The sequence below is a fragment of the Xiphias gladius genome, chromosome 11 (assembly GCF_016859285.1).
Source record: "Xiphias gladius isolate SHS-SW01 ecotype Sanya breed wild chromosome 11, ASM1685928v1, whole genome shotgun sequence".
Classification (NCBI taxonomy): Eukaryota; Metazoa; Chordata; class Actinopteri; order Istiophoriformes; family Xiphiidae; genus Xiphias; species Xiphias gladius.
In genome coordinates, this window is record NC_053410.1 from 5,751,657 (window position 1) to 5,777,666 (window position 26,010).

At 38.7% G+C, this 26,010-nt stretch overlaps 3 protein-coding genes and 1 long non-coding RNA gene across 14 annotated transcripts in view; 2 read left to right on the forward strand and 2 right to left on the reverse strand.

Annotated features, from left to right (window-relative positions):
• Positions 1-3,439, reverse strand: part of LOC120796012 (WD repeat containing planar cell polarity effector) — a 97,020-nt gene extending 93,581 nt beyond the window's left edge. For 3 of the 7 annotated variants that reach the window (XM_040138297.1, XM_040138292.1, XM_040138291.1), the window contains exon 1: positions 2,020-2,136. In XM_040138297.1, the coding sequence (XP_039994231.1) occupies positions 2,020-2,064 (45 nt within the window). In that variant the 5' untranslated portion in view covers positions 2,065-2,136. Of the gene's footprint in view, positions 1-2,019; positions 2,137-2,762 lie in introns of those variants that run through there. The other 4 variants (XM_040138298.1, XM_040138295.1, XM_040138293.1 and 1 more) reach the window with 2 other exon arrangements.
• On the forward strand, positions 2,703-10,044 carry mdh1ab (malate dehydrogenase 1Ab, NAD (soluble)). Of its 2 annotated transcripts, none has more exons than XM_040138303.1 (9): positions 2,703-2,823; positions 4,098-4,196; positions 4,677-4,773; positions 6,443-6,618; positions 6,986-7,108; positions 7,270-7,446; positions 8,031-8,144; positions 8,758-8,847; positions 9,187-10,044. In XM_040138303.1, exons 1-9 carry the CDS (start codon positions 2,812-2,814, stop codon positions 9,307-9,309), a joined length of 1,011 nt encoding a protein of 336 aa, XP_039994237.1. In that variant the 5' UTR covers positions 2,703-2,811; the 3' UTR covers positions 9,310-10,044. The 2 variants fall into 2 exon arrangements, with proteins under 2 accessions (XP_039994237.1, XP_039994239.1); XM_040138305.1 differs by lacking the exon at positions 2,703-2,823 and adding an exon at positions 3,440-3,561.
• A 1,762-nt stretch (positions 10,045-11,806) lies between these two features.
• Positions 11,807-26,010, forward strand: part of ugp2b (UDP-glucose pyrophosphorylase 2b) — a 32,228-nt gene continuing 18,024 nt past the window's right edge. The window contains exons 1-3 of one of the 4 annotated variants that reach the window (XM_040138300.1): positions 11,807-11,960; positions 16,361-16,488; positions 18,520-18,627. In XM_040138300.1, coding sequence (XP_039994234.1) covers positions 11,942-11,960; positions 16,361-16,488; positions 18,520-18,627 — 255 coding nt within the window. In that variant the 5' untranslated portion in view covers positions 11,807-11,941. Of the gene's footprint in view, positions 11,961-12,374; positions 12,476-12,755; positions 12,862-13,229; positions 13,491-16,360; positions 16,489-18,519; positions 18,628-26,010 lie in introns of those variants that run through there. The other 3 variants (XM_040138301.1, XM_040138302.1, XM_040138299.1) reach the window with 3 other exon arrangements.
• Positions 11,951-12,723, reverse strand: LOC120796016. Its single transcript, XR_005708327.1, has 3 exons — positions 12,588-12,723; positions 12,369-12,462; positions 11,951-12,263 (listed from the first exon to the last, which is right to left on the reverse strand). It is a non-coding gene; the product is annotated as an uncharacterized LOC120796016 (long non-coding RNA).

The following is a 26,010-nucleotide window of genomic DNA, read 5'->3' on the forward strand; positions in this document are numbered from 1 at the left end:
CTTCAAACAGCTTTGAATCCAGCTTTCACACACAGAGCCTTTTGAGAAGGGAAGCGTCCGTGTCAGCCCCTGCCACTGGCAGATGGAGACATGAAAAGCAAGGCCAGTTTTGGGCTTTGGATGAAGAATTGTTGGTGGCTCAGGTTCATTTAATGCTGTTAGACTGAAAGATAGAGCAGCAGGATGTTTGACAAAAAGGAAAATGTTGTTATGACATGAGAATGTCACCTTTCATATGGAGACGGAGAGCAGAAATTGTGGGTTTAAACCTGACTGGTCTAGCATAATATTTTAGATACAGTGGTATCACCGCACCAGTGTGATTCAAATTATAATGTTATCGGGCTTAAAAACATTTACTCCACAACTGTGTATCATCAAACTATGTGCTATCAAATTTTGTTGCAGTATTAAAATAATTAAAAATAAAAAATAAAAAATCTAAATCTAAAGCAGTAAAATTTCATCAGTATAAAAATTTAACATAATTGAGTTTTCACATTCTTCTCCTACAGTAAAAGTAAATGAAATGTCACAGAGATGTATAGGACTTTTAGTTTATTAGTACTAGTGGTGTTGTATTGATTGATGTTTGGAATATATTTTTTTGTAAGCGTCCCTGCATAAGATCAGAGGTCAGAACCACCTGCAGAACAGCAGCCCTGCAACTGAACAAGTATCACATCAAGGGTCCCTGTAGTACTGACATGTCCTCATGCTTCAGAGCTTCACTGATTCAGTCAATTAATCAAATAGTCACTCGACAGAAAATTAACTGGCAACTATTTTGATAATCAATTAATCATTTTGGTAATTTTTTTTCCAAGCAAAAATGCCAAACATTAGCTGGTTCCAGCTTCTTAAATGTGAATATTTAATGCTTGACCAAAGGTTGGACAAAACAGGACATCTGAAGATGTTGCCTTGGGATCCGGTAAATTATAAATTTAAAAATATACAATTAATCGACTAAATCGAAAAAATAATTGTCAGATTAATGGATAGTAAAAATAATTGTCAGTTGCAGCCCTATTTTAAATAATTCCTGCCTGTGTTTTATTAACAAGAAATTGATGAAATCAAGGATGGAAGCTCTCAAGATGTTGTTGATAATATTTTTGGAGTGGCATTGAAATGAAACAGTTTTTAATATTAAACAACAGGTATGTTGTTGGGATAGAAGTATTAATGGCAATGTTGTATGATCTGTTGTCAACTACATCTGCAGGGAAAAGTGTTTATTGCTGTTTCAAACGGCAGCAGTTAAAGGTGGGGAGAAAAGTCTGCCATCATAATTGGAGCAAGACGTGATAATTGTTGAATTGGACGTAACAGTGTACTATTCTCTACTCATGTGGTCTCAGGTGTCTACAGGATTTTACTTGTTTGCACATACAAAAAGTGATGGAATTAGTTCAATAAAGAAGAAAGAAAAAGAAATGTTGAGAGAGAAGTTCAAATCACCTCCACACACCTGGCTAAATGCTGCATGAAGACGGCATGTTTGCCGGATTGTGAATTTTGGAAAGTTACAGAAATTGTCGGACAGAGCCCCCCACAATTTTGACCTTGGAAAGGTGCAGAGGGAGGGGTTTCAGTAACTATACGACCATCTAATAAGCACTTCGACATCATATCGACGCCTTAGGTAGTCATTTCACTCCACCAGAAGAGTCAAACAAGAACTGAACTGTAATGCAGCTTTTAATTACGATAACCAAAATCTTGACACTTTTTATTTAATTTAACACTTTATTCCTCTAATATATCTTCAAACTCAATATATCCTACATATTTAGGTGCAACTATTATTATGTCCTTTGTCAATCTGACCACACGACCTTGCTGTCTAAAAATAACCCCATATATTTTCCCTACACAGCCAGTACAAAAATAAAAAAATGGAACCAAAATAGAAAAGTATGCGCATGCGACAACCACCAATACTTTAAAATAATCTGATTCAAACAAAATCATTTGACACAGTGTTCTAACCCTGTAGACAGCCAGCCAAGTTACCTTACAGTGAGTCCACAGTCTGATGCCAGCCTGGTGTAACAGCATCTCCTCTGCTTTTTGTTGAAGTCATGTAATGACGCCATGAAATATTAATGACCACGCTCACCTAACACTAGGCCTCTGTAGGGTCGTCTAAGTAAAAACAAAACAATAGTAAGAAACACTTTACGCCTCCCTCCCTGAAAAACCAAAGATGAGACTGCTTTTAGAACAACATATCAAAATCTCAAAATCTTGATGTGCAGACAGCTTTTGTGATGCGTGCAGTGGATTATCTACATGTCCTGGGTAAAAGTACAGTTTAACAGTAATGAGACTTAGGCTGCAACTAATCATTATTCGCTCAATTAATTGGTCTATAAAACTTCAGTAAACTGAAAACTGCCTGTCACCATATAAGAGAGTACAAGGTGATTTCATTGGATGTCTTTGCTTTGTACGACGAACTTACCAAAACCCAAAAATATTCAACTTTCTATAATTTAAGACCAAGAAAAACAGTAAACTGTCACATTTGACAAAGAGATTAACAGTGTTCACTTACTAAGGGGAACTCAAGACCCTGTTTCTTCAGTTTATTTTTGTTGACCTTTTAAAAAACAAACACAGAATAGTTCAAGCAAGAAGCATTTAAATGAAGTTAAGGCAGGCATCTGTCAAGCCTGTTAGAATGCTAAACTTCAGCCACCACCACAGACAAGAGGGGACGAAAGAGATGAGACAGGTTACCTTCATCTACCTACCTCGATTATCTCACTGACGAGGACTGTAAAAGTTTTCGTGCTCTCTCCGATGCTGCTCAGCGTAAGTGTTTCCTGTAAACTTAACGTTACGGTAACTGCAAAACTTAACTCCTGCTTTTCAATGTAAACACTTACAGTCAGCCAATTTGGTCTGATTAGGACATGTGAATGTCATTAATCGGTGTTTGCTCCGGGTAGTTAGCATTATACAAACTTAACAACTTGCTTTGCACTGAAAACGGTTACGTTTAACCATTTCATTACACTTGGATAGAGTTTGTTAACACCATTAGTCGCTGTTCGGTCGATCTAATCACTAATGTTGGTCTTCTCTCTCTATTTCTAATTAGTAGCTGATCAAAAGTAACTAACAAATCGTGCTCTCGATGCTAGCTGGATCTCTGCTGCCCCTGGATACAGGTCGCTTAGCAACTACAAACGGTACTTTAAAGGCTATGCTAACCAGCTAGCTCATTGGCGACCCTGTACGTCAACCACCTAACTCATTAAATGGCGATATCATGTAGACACCTGTTTGTACAGCCTGGGTAATAACAGTATCAAAGAAAGCGATGTTTCCTTTAACTATCTACGGAATAACTTGTTGAGACTAGCTTGTTCTTTTCGATAAAGGACTATATAAACTATCAAAAACTACAACTCCCGGGATCCTCAGTCTGCCGTCTGACAGTTACAAGTGTCGCAATCAACTGAGGACTTAAATAGGAGTGACCTCCGAGTTGAGCGAGAGGTGGGAGAGAGATAGAGAGAGATCAGTCCGGGTTATCTGGAGACCATGGTGAGTTGAGTTCGCAAATATATTATTCTTCTTTAAACGCTGATGAAACTGCAGTTATTCTGTTTGATTAAATAAGCGGTTCATAAAGTTTTGCAAAGTTCGTCAAAATCAGCAAATTGATTTTAACGATGCCCACAGTCTGGCTAGCCTTATGACGTAACCAACCACATAGGACACACGTGTTTATTTAAAAATTCAGTCAGTCCTCATGTCATATTCATATAAAGCTATTTTAATTTGCATTTTAGCTACCTTGGTGATTTTTGGGGATTGAATGAATGCTAATGAGTGAATGGTAAAGATGGCGATGAACGTGATAACCTAAGTGTACCCTGGTTTTGTTATGTAATAGTCCTGCATGGAAGGCACAGACTCTATTTTTGAGCTGAACCCCTGCTTTAGTAAATCCTGTAGACAAGAATAGACGCCCGGCCTACTTGTGTTGAACAATTAAATTGTCACTTTCGTACCTGTCCTCTCACTGAAATCAATGCCAATAGTACTAACAGCGCTATTCTTTGCCTTGTGTCTTGCAGTCTGAGCCTATTAGAGTTCTGGTGACCGGCGCTGCTGGGCAGATTGCCTATTCCCTGTTGTTCAGCATTGCCAAGGGAGATGTCTTTGGCAAAGATCAGGTAAGGAACGGCTTTGTCTTTCTCACGTAACACACTCAATTCTCTAATCTCATCAGGCAGTGTCGAAAGGACATATTTAGGATACTTACAGCCCCCAGTAAACAGCTGTGAGTGTCACAAGTTTTCCAGGTCATATCTGGGGGATGACGCTGAACAGATTGTTGTCCCAGTGGGAATTCATCAGATTGCACTTGCTCGTCCATACGCAATGGGACGAGTTAGGATTGTCCTTGAAGTCGATGAAAGGGATCTTGTGCCAAGAGTCTTAGGCCAACTTTAAAACCACTTGATCCATTTGGCACGCGCCATAGTCAGTGATCCACATGGCTTAGGCCTTCACACTCTGTCCTACAGACAACTAAGTCCCAAACTGACATGTCATTATACATGGGTATTATGATTTGAATTCAGTTCAGCATGTTTCATTCATCTCATACCATTCATCCTGCTGCCTACTTCCTGCCCTCCACCGTCTGCCAGCCAATCACCTTGCTCCTTTTGGACATTACGCCCATGTTGCCAGTCCTGGATGGTGTTGTCATGGAGCTGCAGGACTGTGCCCTCCCACTTCTGAGAGGTAATCATTTAACAGATAACTGGCGAAACAGATAATTGATACAAGAAAATAACATGATATATTATCTTATATGTTACTGATACACGTAAACTATGGATCTTGCTTTACAATTTGCTTTTGTCAAAGCTATTTGGAGTTAAACAGAATCATCATCATTTTTTTTTTTTTTTGCACAGCGTGTCTTGTTACTAATGTAACACTCTTAATGTGATTAATAGTTTGAGCTGTCCCCTGATACCCACCCCTGTTAACCATAGCTCTGGCCTCTGCCCTAAACATCATCATGCCAGCATGTTTCACGTAGAATAAAGGCTTCCTATAGTTTTCAGATTTCTGGGGCCTCTAAATGCCATTATGGCATTAAGGATTATACATTCATAACAATATTTATTGGCAAGGAAATTATCAAAAATGCACAGTACCGGATAGATAAATGCAGTCATACTTGGTACATTCCAAATAATAGACGTTGCAGCTGTATATCCTTGCTTTCAAATATATGTAAATCGGATGGAATGGTTATCTCAGACAAAATCAGCCACAAGATTTCTAATCAACCTGTTGTTATTTTAAATTAGCATTCTACCATATACATTTCCACACCTCCCAGAATATCTTTCACCACCTGCTAGGAGTTACTAACAGCTTCAGACAACTATGCAGCTCTCCTGAATCCTGGAAGAGGTTGAATGAATTTTCCTTGATTTGGAAATGTGATCAGATGCTTTTGCTCAAAGGATCAAATACGCATCACTGTAGGAAATTTTGGTACAGTTAGAACTCCTTCACAGGAACACTCAATAAATATGGACCCTACTTTCCATTCGTTTTTTTGTAATTTTCACTTGTAACTGCTGTCGTGAGATCAGTCGTGAGGCGCCATAATGCGTCATCTCCATTGTGACCTGGAATTTTTCCTTTGAAATGCTGCTGTCCTTTGCTTTGTTTGGGCAGGGGCTGTGAGAGGCCCCTGTATTAACCAACTGTGCTGCAAAGACAACACTTCATGCACTGAGATGGGCCCAGCCATACAGAACAATACCGGTCGCACAGTGGATGTCTCCAAAATGCATTTCTCAAAATTGTACGCATGTATGATTTAGAAAGGAGGGAAAGACTTTTCATTAAATTCGGTTTTAAAATGTTTCAGCTGTTTACTTTGGTTCAGTTGATTTAGAAGGGGATGAACAACTTTATTGTTCACGTAATACTTTGTGAGGAATTCCAACTTAGAACATTCTTCTCTATTACAGTGGAGGCTTGACCAAGAGACAGCACTAATATGTGCTCACCGGTTACATTATGAGAATTCACTACCTACTTGGTTCCAGGCAAATCGGATGTGCCCAAAAATGTATTAGATGGTAGAATGTCATTTATCCATGTTAAATTTGTGTATTTTAAATTTTCATAAGTGAAAAATAAACACACTGAATAACAAAACCGTGTCATTTTAGGAGAAAGTTAGTAAAATTACTGATTTACAGCCATAACTTTAAGACCTTGTGTGTCAAGTATCATTCTGAGGTTTTAATTTTGAACTATGAATCCTATGAATCCCAGACATATGAGGTGTGAAAAAGTGCTGATTTTAGATTATCAAGGAACCACATACAGTATATACACATTCAATCAGTACCAGTAACTAATTAATTTTCTCCTTCCACAGAGGTTGTCCCCACTGATAAGGAGGAGGTGGCCTTCAAGGACCTGGATGCAGCCATCTTGGTGGGCTCGATGCCCAGGAGGGAGGGAATGGAGAGGAAAGACCTGCTCAAAGCCAACGTGGCCATCTTCAAGAGCCAGGGAACCGCCCTGGAGAAGTACGCCAAGAAGACAGTCAAGGTAAGGACTGTGAAAGACCTAGGTTATAAACATGTTTCTAGTCTACCTCATATTGGCAACACAATAAGGGAGCACAAGTTTACTTTCTAATTCATGACCATATATATATATTGTTTTGTCCTTATGTATTATTAAGCATAATAAGCATAATACAAGTTTGGTTTCTTTGGCTCCACTCTATTAAGAATAAGATTGAAAAATCTGCAGCAAAACTGCTTTTAAATGGAGCAAATCTTTCCAGAGGAAGTGAATAGGACTTAGTGAGCTGTTATTAATCTTTTACAATAATATGTTTACTTTAATTTGGATCAGATGAGTCACGTGTGTGTGTGTGTGTGTGTGTGTGTGTGTGTGTGTGTTTTTTCAGGTGCTGGTTGTGGGAAACCCTGCCAACACCAACTGTCTGATAGCAGCCAAGTCTGCTCCCTCCATCCCCAAAGAAAACTTCTCCTGCCTCACCCGTCTGGACCACAACAGGGCTCGCTCTCAGGTGCGCTCCTTTAGGCGCCCCTTCCGCACCCCTAATTCTATTCACACTTTATACACTGCACTCTTTGCTAGACTGTTAGCAGCCACATTGTCAGCCTTGTTTGCTATTCCATTTCTTTCTGATCGTGAAATCTCATTTTCTTTTTTTTTTCTGTCCTGTAGGTGGCGATGCACTGTGGCGTTCCTGCCAGCCATGTGAGGAATGTGATCATCTGGGGCAACCACTCATCCACCCAGTACCCAGATGTGCACCACTGCTTGGTCAACGTGTCCGGTAGTGAGCTCCCCTGCTTCGAAGCAGTCAAGGATGATACCTGGCTCAAAGGAGATTTCATTGCTGTGAGCTGATGATAACTTATTCTAATCTATTGGACTATGAGAAATATTTTTGCATTTATATACAGCTCCTGTGTCAGCTGTTCAAAAATACACGATATTCAGAAATTATACTCTCCAGGTTTGCTAGAGTAAAGGAAAATGGCGCATACAGTAAAAAATAGTGAGCATTTTAAGGAAAATTGGTGATGGGTTTTGTAAAATTAAATAATCAGATGTAGGAGGTATAAATAACAAGAGTAGTAATTCAAATTAAATTTTTCCAGATTACATTAAACCTGGCTTGTTCAACTGCAATGCACAGATTTTTATTGATGTTTTTAGGACAGTGGTCATGATCATAGGACTGAAAAATGGCAAAAACAGTTGTTTAGGATATGCAGATTCTTCAACAGTTTTTCAAATTTAAATTTTTTTTGATGCTCTAAAAAAAAAAAAAAAACTTTAAAATCTTGATAAATAAAACTGAAACTAGCCAGCAACAACTCAGTAACTCAAGCTAACCCTATATGCTCAGTTCTTCGGCCCATTTTCCCATTAGACTGCTGCTGCATTTTCGTTTAATGGTCCACGTTCCTGTGTTGCAGACCGTGCAGCAGAGAGGGGCTGCAGTCATTAAGGCCAGGAAGCTGTCCAGTGCCATGTCTGCAGCCAAGGCCATATGTGACCACATGAGAGACATCTGGTCAGGCACCCCCAAGGTAAACTCTGTGTTTATTTATACTGTAGTTCTGACACAGGAAGGTCCACCTGTTGCTGCAATCAGGCAAAAAGTGGGTATTACACTGTCAAATAGCAATAGACTGTACCTGTAAAACCATCCTCATTTTTTTTTTTTTTTTTTTTTCAACACTGCAACATGTCAACATGCCCAGAAATTAAAATGATAATTGTCAAATTGTCGTATTAGACCTCAAAAATGTAATTAGGTGACACTGGGCTTCTCCTTTTTTTCTTTTTTTGCCATTCTTGTCACTGAGAGACTGGTTGAGCGGACAGAGGTATCCATATAAAAGGAATTTCATGAAGGGGTGTGCTTACATCTTTTTGTGGCTAAATGTTGATATTAAAATGTGGTTCGTGCACACGGTCTAACAAACTGGGTATGCATGGCTTTATAAATCTGAGAGAGTTTTAGCCATGAATCTAAAGTAAATTTTTTTGTCCCCGTTGGTACTTTTGATGTTGACCAAGTCTTTTTACCTTGATTTCTGACAGGTCACATGTTTCTGAATTTTGTATTTTACTGTATCTAGGATAACCAACATTATATTTCAGCACTGCAGGTTTAACCAGTTACACTGCTTATTTCAGGGTGAGTTCACCTCTATGGGTGTTTACTCCTCCGGCAACTCCTATGGAGTCCCAGACGACCTAATCTACTCATTCCCTGTCCAGATCAAGGTGAGACTGATCTAACCTTGTGTTCTGTTTGTGGTAGTTGATTTCTAGCTGTAGCTGGCAATCAATTAGATTTTTCTCGACTTGTTTGTCATGTTAGTACATGGTTATTCACAATAATTTTGTTCTTTTTTTTTTTTTTTTTTGTCTTCAAAATGTGAAACAATGACACTTTCATCAGTGGAAATTTGTAATTTTAAAGAGAATTTTTGTTTTACTGCCTTCTCTGGGTTTAATTTTCACCTGTTGCTTTGGATGAACTAGGAAAAAGAGAGTGTAGAGGATTGTTTGTTACCATTATTCCCAAAATACAAAACTCATTAAAGTATGCTGTCTCCTCAGGACAAGAAATGTAAGATTGTGGAGGGCCTGGCCATAAATGATTTCTCCCGATCGAAGATGGATGCCACAGCAGCAGAGCTGATAGAGGAGAGAGACACAGCTGTGGCTTTCCTGGGAGTATGACAAGACCCTGCAGGGCTACCCTACCAACACTTAGACAGCCCAAAAACTCCAGACGCACGGCTGTGATAAAGCACTCCACCAACCCTTGCATTACTCTGAGTGTGTGTGTGTGAGTGTGTAAGAGTGAGAGTGTGAGAGTCAGTGTTTATGAGTGTAAAGTTGGATTTATACTTGTGTGTCGGGAGGCTATGTAGTAAAAACATAGAGCCTATGTACACAGCCACATAGAGACAGTGATTGGCTACCTTGGGTTGCTTGTGTTTTCTTTCACAAGCTTCCGGTCCTGCTGGAGACGGGTTGGTGTTGATAGTGAAGACAACATTAAGAGAGACCGAGAAGGTCACCAGACATATTCTGTGATGTAGCAAAGCCTTTTCCACGACAAACCTACTCGTTCTGATTGCCGCCGTCTATCGCGTGAAAGAAAAAAAAAAAAAAAAGAATGTACCCAGGTTTACTTTGGCTATAAATGACTGCATGGCATTAGTCTCATATCCAGTAGACACAAGAGACCCCGTTGGCGGGGTTGCTGTACATTATGACACACAAGTATAACTCCGCCTTAAGTATAGGGTACATGCTGAAAGTCCACCAAATTTGTTACCAGCTGTTTTCTGATCATTTTTCTCTGGGGTTAAGTGAATGGATGGTTGTTACATATAGTCAATGCTGCACTAAGTCCCCAAACACTGGAATGGATAACTTTTAAACTGGAACAATAAAAAAAAAATTAAACAATGTAGTTGTGTTTTTTGTTTGTTTGTTTCGTTAAATTTTGTTTTCCGAGTGTGCTTATCATCTTACAGGCAAAAAAATAAGCACAAAGTAGTTGCCATGGCTTCAGTTGCAATACTTCTAGGTTTGGGCGTTATAGCGGCTAAGTGGTGAGTGTTGTCACCTCATAGCAAGAAGGTCCAGTTTTCAAGTTTGCCAGCCAGCTGAGCAATTTATGTATTGAAGTTGTCCATGTTCTCTTCGTGTCTCTTTGGGTTTTCTTCCGCAGTCCAAAAATATGCATTTTAGGGGAATTGGTGACTTTAAATTGCAACTGCCTATGAATGTTCTTCTGTATCAGTCCTGTGATAGAAAAATATAATAAACTTTATTGTTCCTGTAGGGAAATTTGTCTTGGACTCTGCACTGCTGCTCCAAATACAAAAAATACAATACACAAGACCGACAAGGTCTCTAAGGTTTACCTTGCTTCTCTCTGAGTTTCAACTTCCAGATGTTCGAACTGTTGGGACTGAAGTATGCAGGGTGGAAGGGGTGGAGGGCAGTAAATATCACCATCGTCTTCCAGTACCAGTATACAGTTCACCACAGTTTGTCTTTAGGTATAGAAAATTATAACAAGTTGTTTAATTGATGCTAATGACACTGGGCTGCATAGTGATGAGAAGTAAAATTGTACTGCCATTTCCAACATAGCTTCTTAAAGATTTAATTATATTCATACTATATTTTACATTTGATGCATTCATTCATTCGATTAAAAAACAAAATAGTCTAAGACGACTCTGGATAAGTGAAAAAAAAAATAAACAATGATTTTATTATGTTAGGAGAATTATACCTGAGAAAATAGTAAAATACCCGAGTTGCCCAGCTCTGGTGTGAGTGAGATATATTACACTGCCACCTACTTGAGTTGAGTTTGTGACACATTTCTTATTATTTGATGTTACAATGTCATGCTTATTGGGATTTGCCTCAGTCTTGTATTTAAGATTTTATCTACAGCAGATTTTTGAAAAAAATATGCCAAAAATGTTTTTACCTAAATTCTAAAAGCGAAAAGGTTTACCCCTCATTGGGGGGCCAGATATTTTTGCTGTAGGGCCAGATTTTGCACACACCCTACTATTTGCCTACGCCCGCAATAGAAACTGAAGTACAGTGCAATGTCACGGTTTCACCAGGCAGGGGCAGTATTTTCTAACAGTTTTACTTCCCAGCGGCGCGAGGAACGATTACATAACATCTGCAAGTAGTTAAATTCACAATGCGTCATTGGTGGTAAAAAGTGTGTAAGTTTTTAAAAACTGAGTAATATTTCATCCAAACATGTCAAATATGTCACGGTTCATTTCAAGTGGGGATTCGCTGCTTTTCCTTTCTAATTGTGAGGTTCGACTGTTGGACTGTCACTTTGGCCATTACTCACTTTTTTCTGAAGTTTTACAAACAAAACAATCAAGCGATTAATCAAGACAATAGTCTACAGATGAATCCATGTTGAAAACAGTCATTATTTTTTGCCTTTTATAAAACAGTTTAAAAAAAATTAGCTCTACCAACTACAACAGTAAAATGCTTCTTACACATTAATGCGGGAATAATAATGATATAACAGTAGAAATCACAGCGACTATTTTTGAATCTATTTTCCTGATTGTACTTCCATCCTTTTACTTACGTAACATTTTTAGTACAGGACTTTACTTGTAATTGAGTATTTTCACGGCATGGTGTTAGTACTTTCGCCAAAATAAAGTATCTGTATACTTCCTCCAACACTGAATGGGGCGAATATGGTCTATCTGGGGGGGATTTTGAATGCTGCTCAGCCGGTTTGATACAACTCATTATAATGTATGGATGTGCTTTAAAAGATTTACTTACATAAAAAATGTTATGCAAATGGAAAGGTAAGTACTGACGCCCGAGTATTGGTGGTATTTTATTTCCAAATTTTCGAGTATTCTTTCAACCGGCATTGTGAGGAAAACATATCACACGTAGCAGAAATCAATTGGTAGTCTAAAATGCGTCACAGAAAAACAGCGTTTTCATTGGCTGCCGTCTTCCCACTGTGTTCCCATTCGCCCCTGCTCGGGGACTTCAAACTAGTGACATTTTTGTTAAGTTCTTCACTTTTTACCTTTTTTTGGGATTTTTTTTACACAGCGATGCCGAAAGGAACAGGAAGTCCGGTGTTTTAGGGTGAAAATCTGTAAAAAAAAAAAACAAACAAAGATATATATATATATATATATAAATATATATATATATATATCTATATATATATTTATATATATATATATATATCAGCGTACCCCGCTGTCTGTCTTCTCCTCTGCGGGATTGCTGTGGTCCCTTCAGACCCGCAGGACCAGGACGACCCTGTCGACTTTTTCTTCCGCCAGCATCCTACAGTCACACAGTAAGAAAATGGCTTTAAATCTAAGGAACGTTTTGACATTTTCCCGTTTTCCCGGGCGAGTCGCGTTGTGGGTCGTGTAGTAAGGTTAGCTAGTGTAGCTCTACGGTTTTACTTTTGGGCATCAATCGAAAACGGTCGTTTTTGCTCGTCGTGTGTTGCGTTCGCGGACTTGACATGTCGGGGCTGCGCACTGCATGCAGAGTTGTTATTCGTGGTGTCCTGAGTACACGTCGTCCCTTTCTGTGCATCCATCCATCCATCTTTCATTCATTTCCGCAGCCTCTAGCCTCTGAAGTTCCCCGTCAGGCAGGCAGATTATGTGGATGGAGTCACTAGCGTGCATCTCACCGGTTAATAATTGACTGGATGTTTCTCATGCAGTGCAAGTAAGTGGACTCTGGTGTTTATAAAAAAAAAAAAAAAAAAAAAAAAACACGCTATAATAATAAGGTAATAAAAAGTGTAAGCAGGGGGCGAGGCAAACGAGAAACATGACCAGAGGTTGGGTGCCACAGTCAGGATTTGTGACGTGGTTTACAGTATTGGGGGATGGAAAATGAGAGGCGGCCACCGCAAGCAATAAAAGACCCCCCCACCCCGATCAGATCCAGCGTCATGTTGAGAGACTACATTTGGCTGCAGTCCAGAGAGATATGTGTGATTGGATGAATGTGTCCTTGTTTTTTTTTTTTTTTTTTTTTTTTTGGAAGTAGTCAGGATGTCTAATCCTCCAGAGCTTCAGTGGTGAATGGACTTAAAGAGTTGCACATCTCTGAATGAATGCTCCGTTGATTTTTTTTTCTTTTTTTTTTTTTTGATACCTCAAAAAAAAACTTTTATTCATTTTCGGGATGTATGTTCAATGACACTTCGGTTCTCTCGGTGACTGCTCTCTGGAATATTTAACTTGAAGCATTTTCTTTCGCTCTGTTTTGGATATATCTTATTATTTAACCATATTTATAGCTGAACTGGTCGCTACTTGGCAGCTGAAACATGGCACTTTATGTAGAAAGTAAGTGATGCTGTTTGTGATCTGTTTTTCGTACTTTCCAGGCATTTCTGGAATGAATTTTTAATGCAGTGGCACTGGTTTTCATTCATATCAGTGCTGTATTGAAATCAGCTTGCAGAGCCTTAAAGTTTGGCTCACATACTAAATGATCCATCGCATGTGATTGCCATGCTAAGTTTTATTTCTGTCAAAGTTTAAAACACTGAGTTGATGCCTTCATGTGAAGGTCCTGATATCATAGACTCAAGAGTTATTGAATGCACATTATAGTTTTCATTTACAGTACATTATCTTTTGTATCACCATGTGACAACTATCCTTTGCCGACTACATAATCTATCTCTTCAATGCATTGGGTAAATTCTTAAATGATGGAGCTTCCCATCTGCACATGAACACACCGCTCCTCAAGTGAAATTTAAAAATATGATTCAAATCGATCCACAACTGATATGAAAAGTGTCGTACATACCATTCCATAAGGCAGCCAGGTGGAGTTCCGGTCAAAGTTCTCCAGTTCATTCACTGGTTTTATTTCACCACTTCAGGCTTGCAGTTCATCGGGTACACTTTTGTATTTTTGTGTCCGAACATTTCCTGTTGCATGCCCTGTCAACGCTGTCTTATAAGCAGCCTGTCAGCCTAGATAGATCCGTGATAAGTTGATTTGCTCAATCAATCATCTGACTGAAATTTTGAAAATTCGAATTAATTTAAATGGATTTTTAGGTAAAAAAAAAATGCAAACATGATGGATACAGCTTCAGAAATTAAGCTAATTTTTCACAAAAACTGTGAAATTGTGATGGGCATTCATCATTATTTTGATATATTATAGACTAAACAATTAATTGACTAATTTAAGTTTTTTTTGTATCCATTCAGCAATAGATTGCTGGAAACAGGTTGTAAAAGTTTATCATTAATCTATTGATTAATAGATATTCTACTTGCATCCCAATACTTATCACAGTAACAGTATACTTGGCAACTAGTTTTTATCTGGCCTTGAAAACCAAAAGTGAAAATAAGGTGTCAGAAAGTCTTGAAATATCTCTGTCTACGTGAACGAAAGTCCTAAGCGGGGGTTGTGAAATCTGGGAAATGTTGGCGTACTGCAAATACCCCCCAATTCTTTCTGCTGCCGTTGCCAATCCATGATGACATGGGATTTGTCTTGTCACATTTTACCAGAAAGGATAGTTTCCTTTTGTCGTTTTTTGACTGTATGCCAGATGCAGTGAATTGTTCTGTGGTGAGGTTACTCTGTGCTACTCTGATAACCAATGAGAAGAATGCTGAAAGACAAACTGCCAGTAATCTTTAAGGTATCAAATACCACACACAATACTGAGTCATTTGGTGACTTAACTAACAAACTGTTTTGATCTCATCAAAACATTCTTCTCCAACGGTGCCCAACACCAAAAAGGCTCGGCAGGTTAAAGGAGGCGTAAGCCATTCTGTAAAAAGACTGTTGATATTTGAACTCAACTGAAAAACAGACACACCGCTCCCTTTAGTGATCCATCAGAAGCTCCGCCCCCCAAATTCATGGACTTGCGCTGCCAAGGCAACAACAATAACGACTGGGCTTGCTGATCAAAAGAGAAATATGGCGGAATCCAGAGCTTGCTAACTAACCAGTTGGAATCAGCTATCACAAACATTGGCAAATGGGACAGATCATTACTGACCTATTGGCTCTGTGAAACATAGCAAAACTAATGTTTTGCAAACCTGTCAATCAGAAACAGAGCAACCTCCACATCCGTCTTCGTGCCTTTCATCCCTCAGAGGTCTCTCCACCGTTGCCTCACCGATGTTAACGCAGCTGGTCGCCCTTGCCTGATAATAGCACTTCTTCAGTTTTTGTTCTCCTGACCTTTTCTTTGGCTGTTGCTCAGCCATCTCTCCTTCTCGGCAATGTGATATGTTGTGAACTTCGGCACATTAGTATGTACCAGGTTTACCGTCTCTCACCCCCATTGCCCCCTTTCCCCCTTTCCCCTATCTTCCCTCTTATTCTTTCCCATGACGAAAGCCCAGCTGTAATGGTGTTTTAGGGCTCGGCCTGAACCACTTTGTTAGTTTCCCACTTACAGGGCCAGGGCGGTGCGGGAAAACCAGATTTTTTTTTTTCAATGCACACACAGAAGGGACAGCTAGCGAACCGTGAGGAGATATTCCCTGAGTTTGACCATCTGGATTAGAATCGCTGACTGCACTTTAATTAACTTGGTCATGAGCACTGTCTCCTGGGCTTTTAAATTTGATCAGGACTCTTAGATGAATCTGTGACATTTACTGCGTAAGCAGCGGACATGTTTGGCCAAAGCAACTCATGCAAGTTGACTCTTAAAATAGGCTCAGAAGTACTTTGTTTAGTAGTATAATTGCACTACTACTACTACTACTCATTTCATCAAAGCCATCTGATTGGTCAGAGTTTCTGAGCCATGCTGGGCACATGTAATGTCTTGGTCACAGTCTTTTAATAACCTAACTTAAACTATCCTTATCTCTAAAATTACTGTTTACGTTGTGTTTTTATTCCAATAAATAGTCATAAGGTTTTTTGAAAATCACAAATATCAATATCTTTGGCCTTAAAAATGTGTGGCTAAGCACTGAGTGGGACATTTCAATGTTGAAAAATAGACATGTGGACAAACTGCAATGGAGGCACTGTTTGTTCAGTGATAGACAGGGCTAAAACATATGGTTTGAGTTAATAAAATGAGTGAAAGTGATGAAAAATATATAAAAGATATCCAGAAATAAAAAGATATTCAGAATATGTTTATTCAGATATGCTGCAGCAGTGCAGAAACTTGTGGCCTCATCTTACTGCTGTCTTGCTTGTCCAGGTCTGAGTAAAGGAGTGGCCAACGGAGGGATGGCTCAGTTCCAGGAAATGATGCGGCAGCAGCTGGAGAGCTCCATGCACACCGAGCTGGAGAAACTGCTGGACACCACCACAGGCACCGAGAGAGAGGTACACTAACACTGACGCACTTTCTCTCTGGCCATCTGGTTGCGATTTAGAGGGTGGTGGGGTCACACACGAACACTGGGAAAACACAAAAGTGACACATACTGTAGCACAGTGCCAATGAGAGTTCCACCTAAACGCTTACACACACACACACACACATACACACACACACACACACACACAAGCGTAAAGTATATGCCATAAAATTGCAGTGGGCAAGGTTGTTAAACAAACATTCACCCATTTTGTCAGCCTATATCATAATATAATGCGTCATTAGAGAGACCAAGCCCAACTGAGACCCAGTAGGTTTGTAATGTTTGCCCAAAAAGAATTCTGGTGTTGGGAGGGGACAGCAGCTCATTAATCAAAATCCAACGCTAACATCCAAACTGTCCCCTAAGCAACTGTGAGAAAGCTAGACTGACCCTCATGTCATCTGTTTTCACTGTTTTCAACTTGATGTGATACAGTCATAAACCCTGGGCCAAAGCTGTCACTAAAAATGGCTTCACTGAACACACACGCGCACAAACACACAGGGTTTGCCAGTTGCCTCTTTCAGACATTAAACAGGCGCTCTCAAACTGCCAGCAATCACAAATGATGGAATGATACACAGAGAGAAAAGGTCAGAAGGGACAGTCACACATGGGCGTGCCCAGTACTTCATACACACTTTCAAACAAGTGGGTTCACAGAAAAAGCTTTTGTATTTGTAGTAAGCAAAAAGGCCATGTGCATGTACACAACTGTGGAGAGATATTCTTAGTTACACACCAGTTAAACTGGGAGGTCAAATATATACAGATGTGAGTGTGGAACAGACCAATGACAGGCCACTTACGTGGTTCTTTATTTGGCTAACCCTCCAGGGAGAGATTCTTTAAATACACATTTGAAATCAAGTATTTATATTTTTATAGACCATAAATGCATTTTAAATGTCTTCTTGATGATCGTAATCGTTTGTGTGTAATTTTTTTGTTTTTGTTTTTCACAAGCATATTAAAAACTAATACCATAACCCCCCCCAAAAAAAGCAACACAGAAAGAAAAACTGCTAACTACTAAATTATGCAGAGGAATTTTATAAATAAGTCACCAAAGAGGTGTATAAAATCATCTCATCCCAAATCAAACTAGACTGGCACTCAGTAGAGTGCATATCTCTGCCAAGGCGAAAAATGCCCTATCTGGCTATTTTAAAGAAAGTGATTAAAAAATTCCTGGATTCCCTCACTTATCTGGATCTGCACCAAAATATAATGGGTTCTTCTCTGACCCACGTCCCATGCCTCCACCGAGGTTAGTGCAAATCGGTTTAGTACATTTTGTGTAATCCTGCTGAAGAACAGACACAGGTGAAAACATAACCTCCTTGGCGGAGGTTGTAAAACCTCTCGAGGTCCTGCATTCACATCCAGATGCTATCTTATCCGCAACTGGCATTGTACACATACATAACAGTCTTGCTTAAAAATGTGTCTAATTCATATAAATAAACTGATTGAGTTGAATTGAATTCCAGATGATCTAACCCACATTTAACATTTGAGGCTTCAGCTGACTGCTTTATCTTATATGACTGTCCATGAGTGCAGCAAGAGAAATTTCAGTTCCTATATTACCAGCTCCATTATAGGAGACTTAAATTACAGTGCAAAGATGTGAAATAAGCACCAAAAAGGATAAATCAGATTTTTATCAAGTTTGTAATTGAAAACTATGGTGGGAATCATTGATGGTAAAAATGTTATTAATTTATCCTAATTTTTAAAAGACATAAGTAAAATGGTTTCAAAGATGTCAGAGTGTGAGCTTTTCTTGCAGTTTATTCAACAGCTCTCAACAGAGAAACTTGGTAGATAATTGGTGCACTCTGAGGAGCAGTTGGTCCATTTTCATCTTTTTGGACAAGTGATCATTTTGGTTAAAACTGAAAACTGTATTAGTGACTTGGCAAACCTCAGCCAGCCTTTCTGGAATGAAATCAAGGTTAAAATAATTTAAAATACTTGTGTTTTTCAGGTGTCCAAGAAAGACTTTGAGGGATTCAAGAATCTTTTCCACAGATTTCTGCAGGTAAAGGGGCCATCGGTAGAGTGGATCAAGATACAGAGGCCTCCAGAGGACTCAGTAAGTGTCTTTTTGGGTGTCTGTATCTGAGAGAATGAGAACATTACATGTTGATGGTGAGAGCGAAAATGTGAACTCTGGATTTACACCACTTATATCTCAAGTAAGAACTTGTTGTCTTTGTTTGCATTTAGCTCTTCATGTTTCTGCATCTTACAAGTAACAATCGTTTAAAATATTCCAGTGTGTGTTGTGCATTCCCAAAAGGATTAAGCCAAGCATACACACACTGTCTGTTGGATTCGCTTGTCAGAAGAAAACTCAGTCAGGAAGCAATTATAGATACACCAGGATGTAATTGACATCCAATAGAGTACGGAAATAATATCTAACCTGTGGACTGCATCAGTGGAAAACTCTTGCTACAGGTACAGGTGAGATGATGAAATACGATCCGGGAAGTTCAGAATGAGTAATAGTAATACATCCTTGAGTTTGAAGGCTTATCAGAGGCAGAAACAATGCACTAATATTATGAGGCGGATTTTAACGACTCTGGAATTTTATCACAGCAACAATTACGAATCATTTTATCCTCATTCAGAGATTGCAAGATATACGGTAGAGTGATACGGCTCACATTAAAAGTAGAGATGTCCCAAGCCGATCCTAAAGATCGGTATCAAAGCCGATCCGGATCAGTGTCGTCTAAAATTATGTCGATCAAAATTCAGCCCCTTCATGACTGTGCGTTGCTCTGTTTTGTCCACCTCAGCCTGCTCCTGTTGCAGCTTCTCTCCTTTAAGACAGCCGGGCTCTTCAGACCAGCATCCCGCTGCGTAAGACAGTGAAAATTAACGTGTGAAATATTATTTGGGTGCAGCCGTGAGTGACTCTGAGTTCAGACACTGAGTTGGAAAAAATACACAGACCTACTAAGCTCCAACACTACTAATCATTGGCAAATTAGGGTGGAAAACATACAGATGCAGCTTCTCATGCTTAGCTGGTGATGAGTGTCGCTGTCACCATTTTAAATAAGAAATGTTGTGGGCAGTACTTCACGAGTGAAGTGAGCAAACAAATGAGTATTTCTTTATTCCAACAAATCCAACAGAGTGAGACATCTTCTGGCGGATGGTGTTATGTCATCGTCAGAGGTGGCATTCTCCCGACTGACCTTCCTGTCATATAGTAATTTTATAAAAATTTATGAGGTTTATATTTTTGAACCATGACCTTGAGTATTTGGATCAAGACGCTCAATAAAAAATCAGGTGTGTGAGATTACGTAATCTACAGCTGTGTTATTTCAGTGTGTCAGATTGACAGGCTATTAAATCAACATTTAAGTAACATAAATACTTTTTTCCCTCTCCGATAATATCTGGACACGGCCTAATCGAGGCAGTAATAAAATTATTCATAGAGGTACAAAGACTGATATTCTACACCATGTCAAACTTCAGCATTGGTTTACAAACGTACAGATGTTACATATGTACAGGTAAGTTTGCACCTCACTAGTGCACAGATCAGACAACACTACAACACTTCTTGTCTCGTCTTTGGTGGCTACGGATGTGGTGCACCGAGCAGGTTAGATTTATGAAATGAAAGCAACCACATGCAGCTTTTCACTATGGGTCAGTGTGGTTTTTAGGTACAGCTTCAGATGATCAAACTCCGATCCCAGCACCTATCAGTCACCATGATGAGCTTTCCATAATGAAAAAGCAGGAAGCTTGAAACTGAGGCATAAGAAGCGTAAAAAAAAGATGAGGCAAAATACAATCTGTGCAGATTGAAAAATCAATTGATGCTCATCCATAATTTTGAACAGGGGTTTTCTGCCACATTTTGCATCACTGCTCACTTCAGTTCCTTTCCATAATGGACTTTGCTGTGCCTCCCTGGACTTGATAAGTACAACTCATATCACCAATGGCTGCACCCAAAGCAATAAACAAATTACTCAACATATTCCAGCTACCAGTAATTGCAGGCAAACAAGATTCAAGCGTGTACTGATGATTCAGTGAAGAACTGATGCATTTGACACATTGTACCAACTGGAAATGTTGGTACAACTTTAAATAGGGCTGTATTACACAGAAGGAAGTATGTGCCAACATTCTTGTAAATGGAAAATACACCTCCCTTTATTATCTACTGCCATGACCTGAAAACATGCCCATACAGAATAGATTTCCTGACATCAAAGTCAACAATGCATTAGTATCAAGGGGTAGGGAGCTCCTACCTTTACCTATCTCTATTGTTAATCTCTGTGTATAATTAGAGTTCCAGAAATTCTTGGCCCAAATCCATGTGTAGTCAATAGAGGGAGTTGTCTTGAATTGCAAAAGGTTTATCAGTGTAAGAACATACTGTAAGTTACCTTCTTCCATTTTTAAGGTATTACACAAACAAGTGATGTTTTATAAGAGTAGATGTAACATTTTTTTTTAATGATGGCTCATTACTTTCCAAGCCATTTTTTTCTGAATATGGCTTGTCAAGTACTTGACTTTTTGTTTCTGTCAAACAAAACTTCAAAGCATTCATATGTTTTATTGATTCACTGTAAATCACTCACTCAGTTCATGGTAAATGGTTTCATTCCATTAAAATGTGGTTAATTTCCAGAATATTAGAAGCCTTTTGGGAGGCATTGTAAACCACTCTCCAGTAACATGTACAGAAGAGTTTAAAGTTTTTATTAAATTACTTATCGTGGCCTTAATTTTGACAGGTATATTTAAGAACTGTAAATTGACGGCTAAGCTGATAAGGATCAGATCTATCAAAATTATATAATCATATTTTATATACTGATTCTGGTCACATGTATTTATGTAAAAAGTACATAATGTAAATGTAAAGTGTAGTTGAGGAGAAGTATAAAGTAGAATTAAATGGAAGTACTCAAATAAAGAACAAGTACTTCAAATCTGTACCCAAGTACCGTACTTATTACTTTCCACCACTGATTACTGGTCGGGTCACAGTGTGTAGACTCAGCAAGAATTTACAACCATCAGATCCCACCATAAAACAGCTTGAATAACATTTTATTCATTATTCAAGTGTATGTTCTTTGATACAATAAGGTCATTGTAATGTGATGGTGTGGATGTTAACAGGGTATCATCCATATTCAGAGATCAGATTGTGCCGTATATTTTTCCTACACTGAAAAGTATCCTAAACTGACTTTAAAAATGTCCCACTCAAATGTTCCAGCAGTCATTACTAACAGTACAGTAGGCCTCTGTGGATTCGTACATTGAGTAGTTACTATGCTCCTGACAGTAAAAAGGAGCCTTAGTTTTATTTTATTTTTTTTTTGATGGTGAAGTGGGTCAGTCACTTAAAGCGAAAGTGCCAAGTTAGCGGTGTTTCCTTGAGTTGGTCGTGCAGGAATTTCCTTGTTCTCTTTGACTGAAAATGCAAACACTGCAGGTCTTCCTTAGTTTTCAGTCACAAGGGATACTTTTGGTACTCTCCTTCAGTTTCCTGAACACTGGGCTTCCGTGTTTTGTGTGAGCTGCAGAGTACAAGATTGAAAGGTTTAGCGGAGTTAAGAGTGCAGACTTATATAATTCAGTGTGATCTCAATGGAGGATCCTTGAAGACTGAACGCAGTGTTTTGTGTCAGTCAAAATGCTGAGCACTTAGGACCAGAACTTCAGAATAGCCAGTTAGTAAATGGAGAAGCAGAAGTACGAGTCTGAGTTACAGTTTGCAGACTGAATTCAAAACTCCGAGAAACTTCTTTCATTTTCTCCTACTTTGACTTTGTCCCTTCTCGTAATACTACTTTGTGATAGTAAGTCACTGTAGCATCCAGTCTGCCCTTCAGTCCAGCATGACAGGATGAAGAAGTAGCACTGCCCAGAGCGCGTATTCTCACCTCGTCTAACCTTCTGACCTTGTCTTAAAAATGGAACCATGGCTGAAGGTCTCGGTAAGTAAACGGCTGTTAATGCGAATATTGGCTATGTAGCGTTCGCAAAAACTTACATATAGCACCTTTAATACTATGTAATTTTGAAGTGAATGGGCATTGCTGTTAATTGGCTTATTTAAAATGATTTCTCTCATTTAAGACTTTCTAATAAGGCTCTATTGATGAAGGGTTCATAAATTGTATTTAATAGCTTTATTAATATTTAGTAGATCATTAACTATTGCTTAGAGATCAGTTTTAAGTCATTAATCAACTTTTTGAGTTGCCAAACTGTGAAAAATCCCTTTGACTGACTGGACCTTCTGAAAAAGTGGTGTGGAGGATCTGGACCAAAATCCAGTTATTATCAACTTATTGAGCATTTATTAATTGATTACCAACATTTATAGCAGAACTGTTACCCAATAGAAAGGATAAAGGAGGCCAAATGGTTCTTAGTAATGTCTTGTAACTAATTTAGAAAGCATTAGTGGAGGATTTATTAACTTAATGAAGCCATTAGTTACAACTTATAAAGTTTGCTATAGCAGAAAGTGGTATTTATGTATTTTCACAAGATTTAAATATTTAATTTTTTAAAAATTAGTTTCTTAGGGGCTGTCAGTTTGAATATTGTAGGGGTAATAGTGGTATGCCCCAATTATCTGCTTTACTAGTTAAAACAATTAAGATTTGTTGCCCAATAGGATGTTCCCACTTCCTCCTCCTTGGAAATGCAACCTGTGATCCAAATCTTCTTTCTAGAGAAAGAGAGGCTGCTCACTGGCCATGTTTGGTTCCATCTCACTGAGCATTGACAGAACTTCCTCAGTTGTGCGCCTGGCACTGGCACTCTTTAACCAAACACACACACACACACACACACACACACACACACACACACAGCGCAATCTGTCTTTTTCTCTTCAATCTGTAGCGAGCGAAGAGTAACTGCATCAAACTCAAATTCTCAGCCGCTTCACTTAGTTTTATAAACTCAAAATCTGGAGCAAGAGAGAGAGAGGTGGAGAAGATTGAAGATGGAGAGAGAATCGGGAAAAAATGGATGACGTGAGAAAAGAGGAGGCTTTACGGTGAAATTGAGAGCTACATAAAGAGAGATGGAGGCAGAGAGCAGAGGAGAGCTTGGGAAAGGAAAGTGGCGAGACAAGTATTGAAATGGAACATTAAGTGAAATAGAAAATGACAGTTACACACAGTAATGAGATGGGGGAAATTGGGTGAGAAAGAGTGTGTGTGTGTGTGTGTGTGTGTGTGTGTGTGTGTGTGTGTGTGTGTGTGTGTCTGTGTGTCTGTAAAGCCAGTTTTGACGCAGATTTCCCACCCACTGCTGAAACTAGTGGAGATGACAGGCTGTCCCACCGCAGCAATAATTAATTACTGTATGTTTGGCATCTAAAGGCGTTTTTCAAGTCATGCAGACGAATGAAATGAATGAGGAGTCGTGAAGTACACACGGGCAGAAGAGGATGGAGCTCTTTTTATGGGATAATATACTCTGTATTATTGTTTATAATACAATAATGGGCACTATTGTTCCATTCCCTCACTATTCATCCATGTGAACATAATCAGACTTAAAGATGAGTTGGTGCTTAAAAAAAAAAAATCCAGAGAACTGGTTCACTTACTTTATCATTTCAAACCCTGTATAAATTGATATCCTACAATATCCCTGTAAGAAGTTAAGACATACAGTAGATTTACTTTGTATGTAATTTTTAACATCCCGGTAAAGTATTCATACAGTAACTTGAATTTTTACCTTGTGATTTAGCTAATATTATCATAGTAATCAATTAACACATCCCAGAGTAACATGCTGTCCTATTGGGCCAGTAGTTTCACAATAAGTATTAAAAATCATTGAGCAAAAGTCAGACTTCTACTTCCTGTATTTCTTTTCGAAATTTTTACTTTTTTATGTAATGATCTTAGCAGGACACTTTCAAATTCGTGAGCTCAAAGTGACAGGAATATTGTTCTTCTTTTGCAGGAATCAGCATAGCAGTTTGTGATGAAGCAATGAAAGTTTGGGTGTGACAGGTATTTCAAAGATTTCGATCTGACTCAGCTAGTCAGAGCAAAGACTGGTTTTACGTGATCTGGAAGCATTCAAAAACAAACATGTCAGAAACAGTAAGCATTTATTGATGTTTGTCGACAACTTTAACACCTCCTATGCAGCTTTCATAACTGGATAATAGTATATAAACACATAATGTATGACCACATGATATAACACAGTTGTGATTATAGAAGATGTTTAAAAAAGTTTTATCAAAAACTTTATACAAAGATAGCATACATTTTGAAAGTTTATAATGGCAGTCCCTCAACTCTGTTTCCAATGTCCGCACATACAGGTGTAGAAATGTTCAGTTTTTATTGTGAAGAATGACTGAACTCTGCACCACTCCTGTCCTTGGGTCGAGGATTGGAATCTGTCAGGCTACAATAAAAAATGTTGGCATGTCAGACACAATCCTCCAGGGAAAGTTTTCCTTTTTTGGAATTTAATTTTTTTTTTTTTCTTTTGATTTTTGAAAGGCTTGGTCGTTGCTTACCTACAATATTAACACAAGGCACATTTTTTATATTTTGTAGGCAGACTCCAGAACATCAACCTAGAAAGAAATAAACAAATAGAAAAATAAATCCAGAAGGAAAAAGAAAGCAACAACAGAGGGAAGACATTTCATACATACAGTATATCTTGAGTCATACTAGAGGATCACATAACAGAGGAGACTGATATCTATTTAGACCTACCTTCCATTTTAATGTAAGCCCCAGAAGCAGTCCCAGGGAGACACCCCTTCCTCCTGATCACCACTTATTGTACTAAGCATACATTCATAAGATACTATTTCCACCATTGCACTAAAACCATTCTTTCAGTTCTGCAGTCCGTTTTTTCTTCCAGTGTCTTAAAATAACTCAACAGACAACAGACACATTAAGATATGTTTGATATGGTAATGCATGGATCCAAAGTGCTCTGACTAAATGTACATTCCCATATACAGTGTAGGAAAATTCTAGTTCCTTCAGTTTTACATTTCCAACACAAATTATTGTTCAGCAACTTCTCAATGGTGTCTTATATTGTGTGAGCTTTCGCCTCACTTCTTTCACATATATGCCACAACCAGCAACAATTTCAGACAATTTATCGCATTCAGTTTACTTCCATTTTCACTTTAATGGACTCATTACTCAAGAAGGAGTTAGCTGTTGTATGAAATTGTGAGGTTTGGTGCTTTTCCCTTGGTAGTTCCAGATAGTTTATAATTGTGTTATCAGCCACATTACAAGACTCAGACATAATGCAGCTTCTTATCTGTAACTACCTCCAGAAATTCCCTTTTCCCACCAAGTTAAATCGCTCAACTAAATTATTGTATGGCAGGAACATACAATCCTCAAATAAATCGCCAATAGTGCTTATACCACGAGAATGCCACTGC

Coding starts and splice junctions, on each gene's coding strand:
- mdh1ab (XM_040138303.1), top strand. Junction 6,619..6,985: donor ACGCCAAGAAGACAGTCAAG/GTAAGGACTGTG, acceptor GTGTTTTTTCAG/GTGCTGGTTGTGGGAAACCC. Junction 7,447..8,030: donor TCAAAGGAGATTTCATTGCT/GTGAGCTGATGA, acceptor CCTGTGTTGCAG/ACCGTGCAGCAGAGAGGGGC.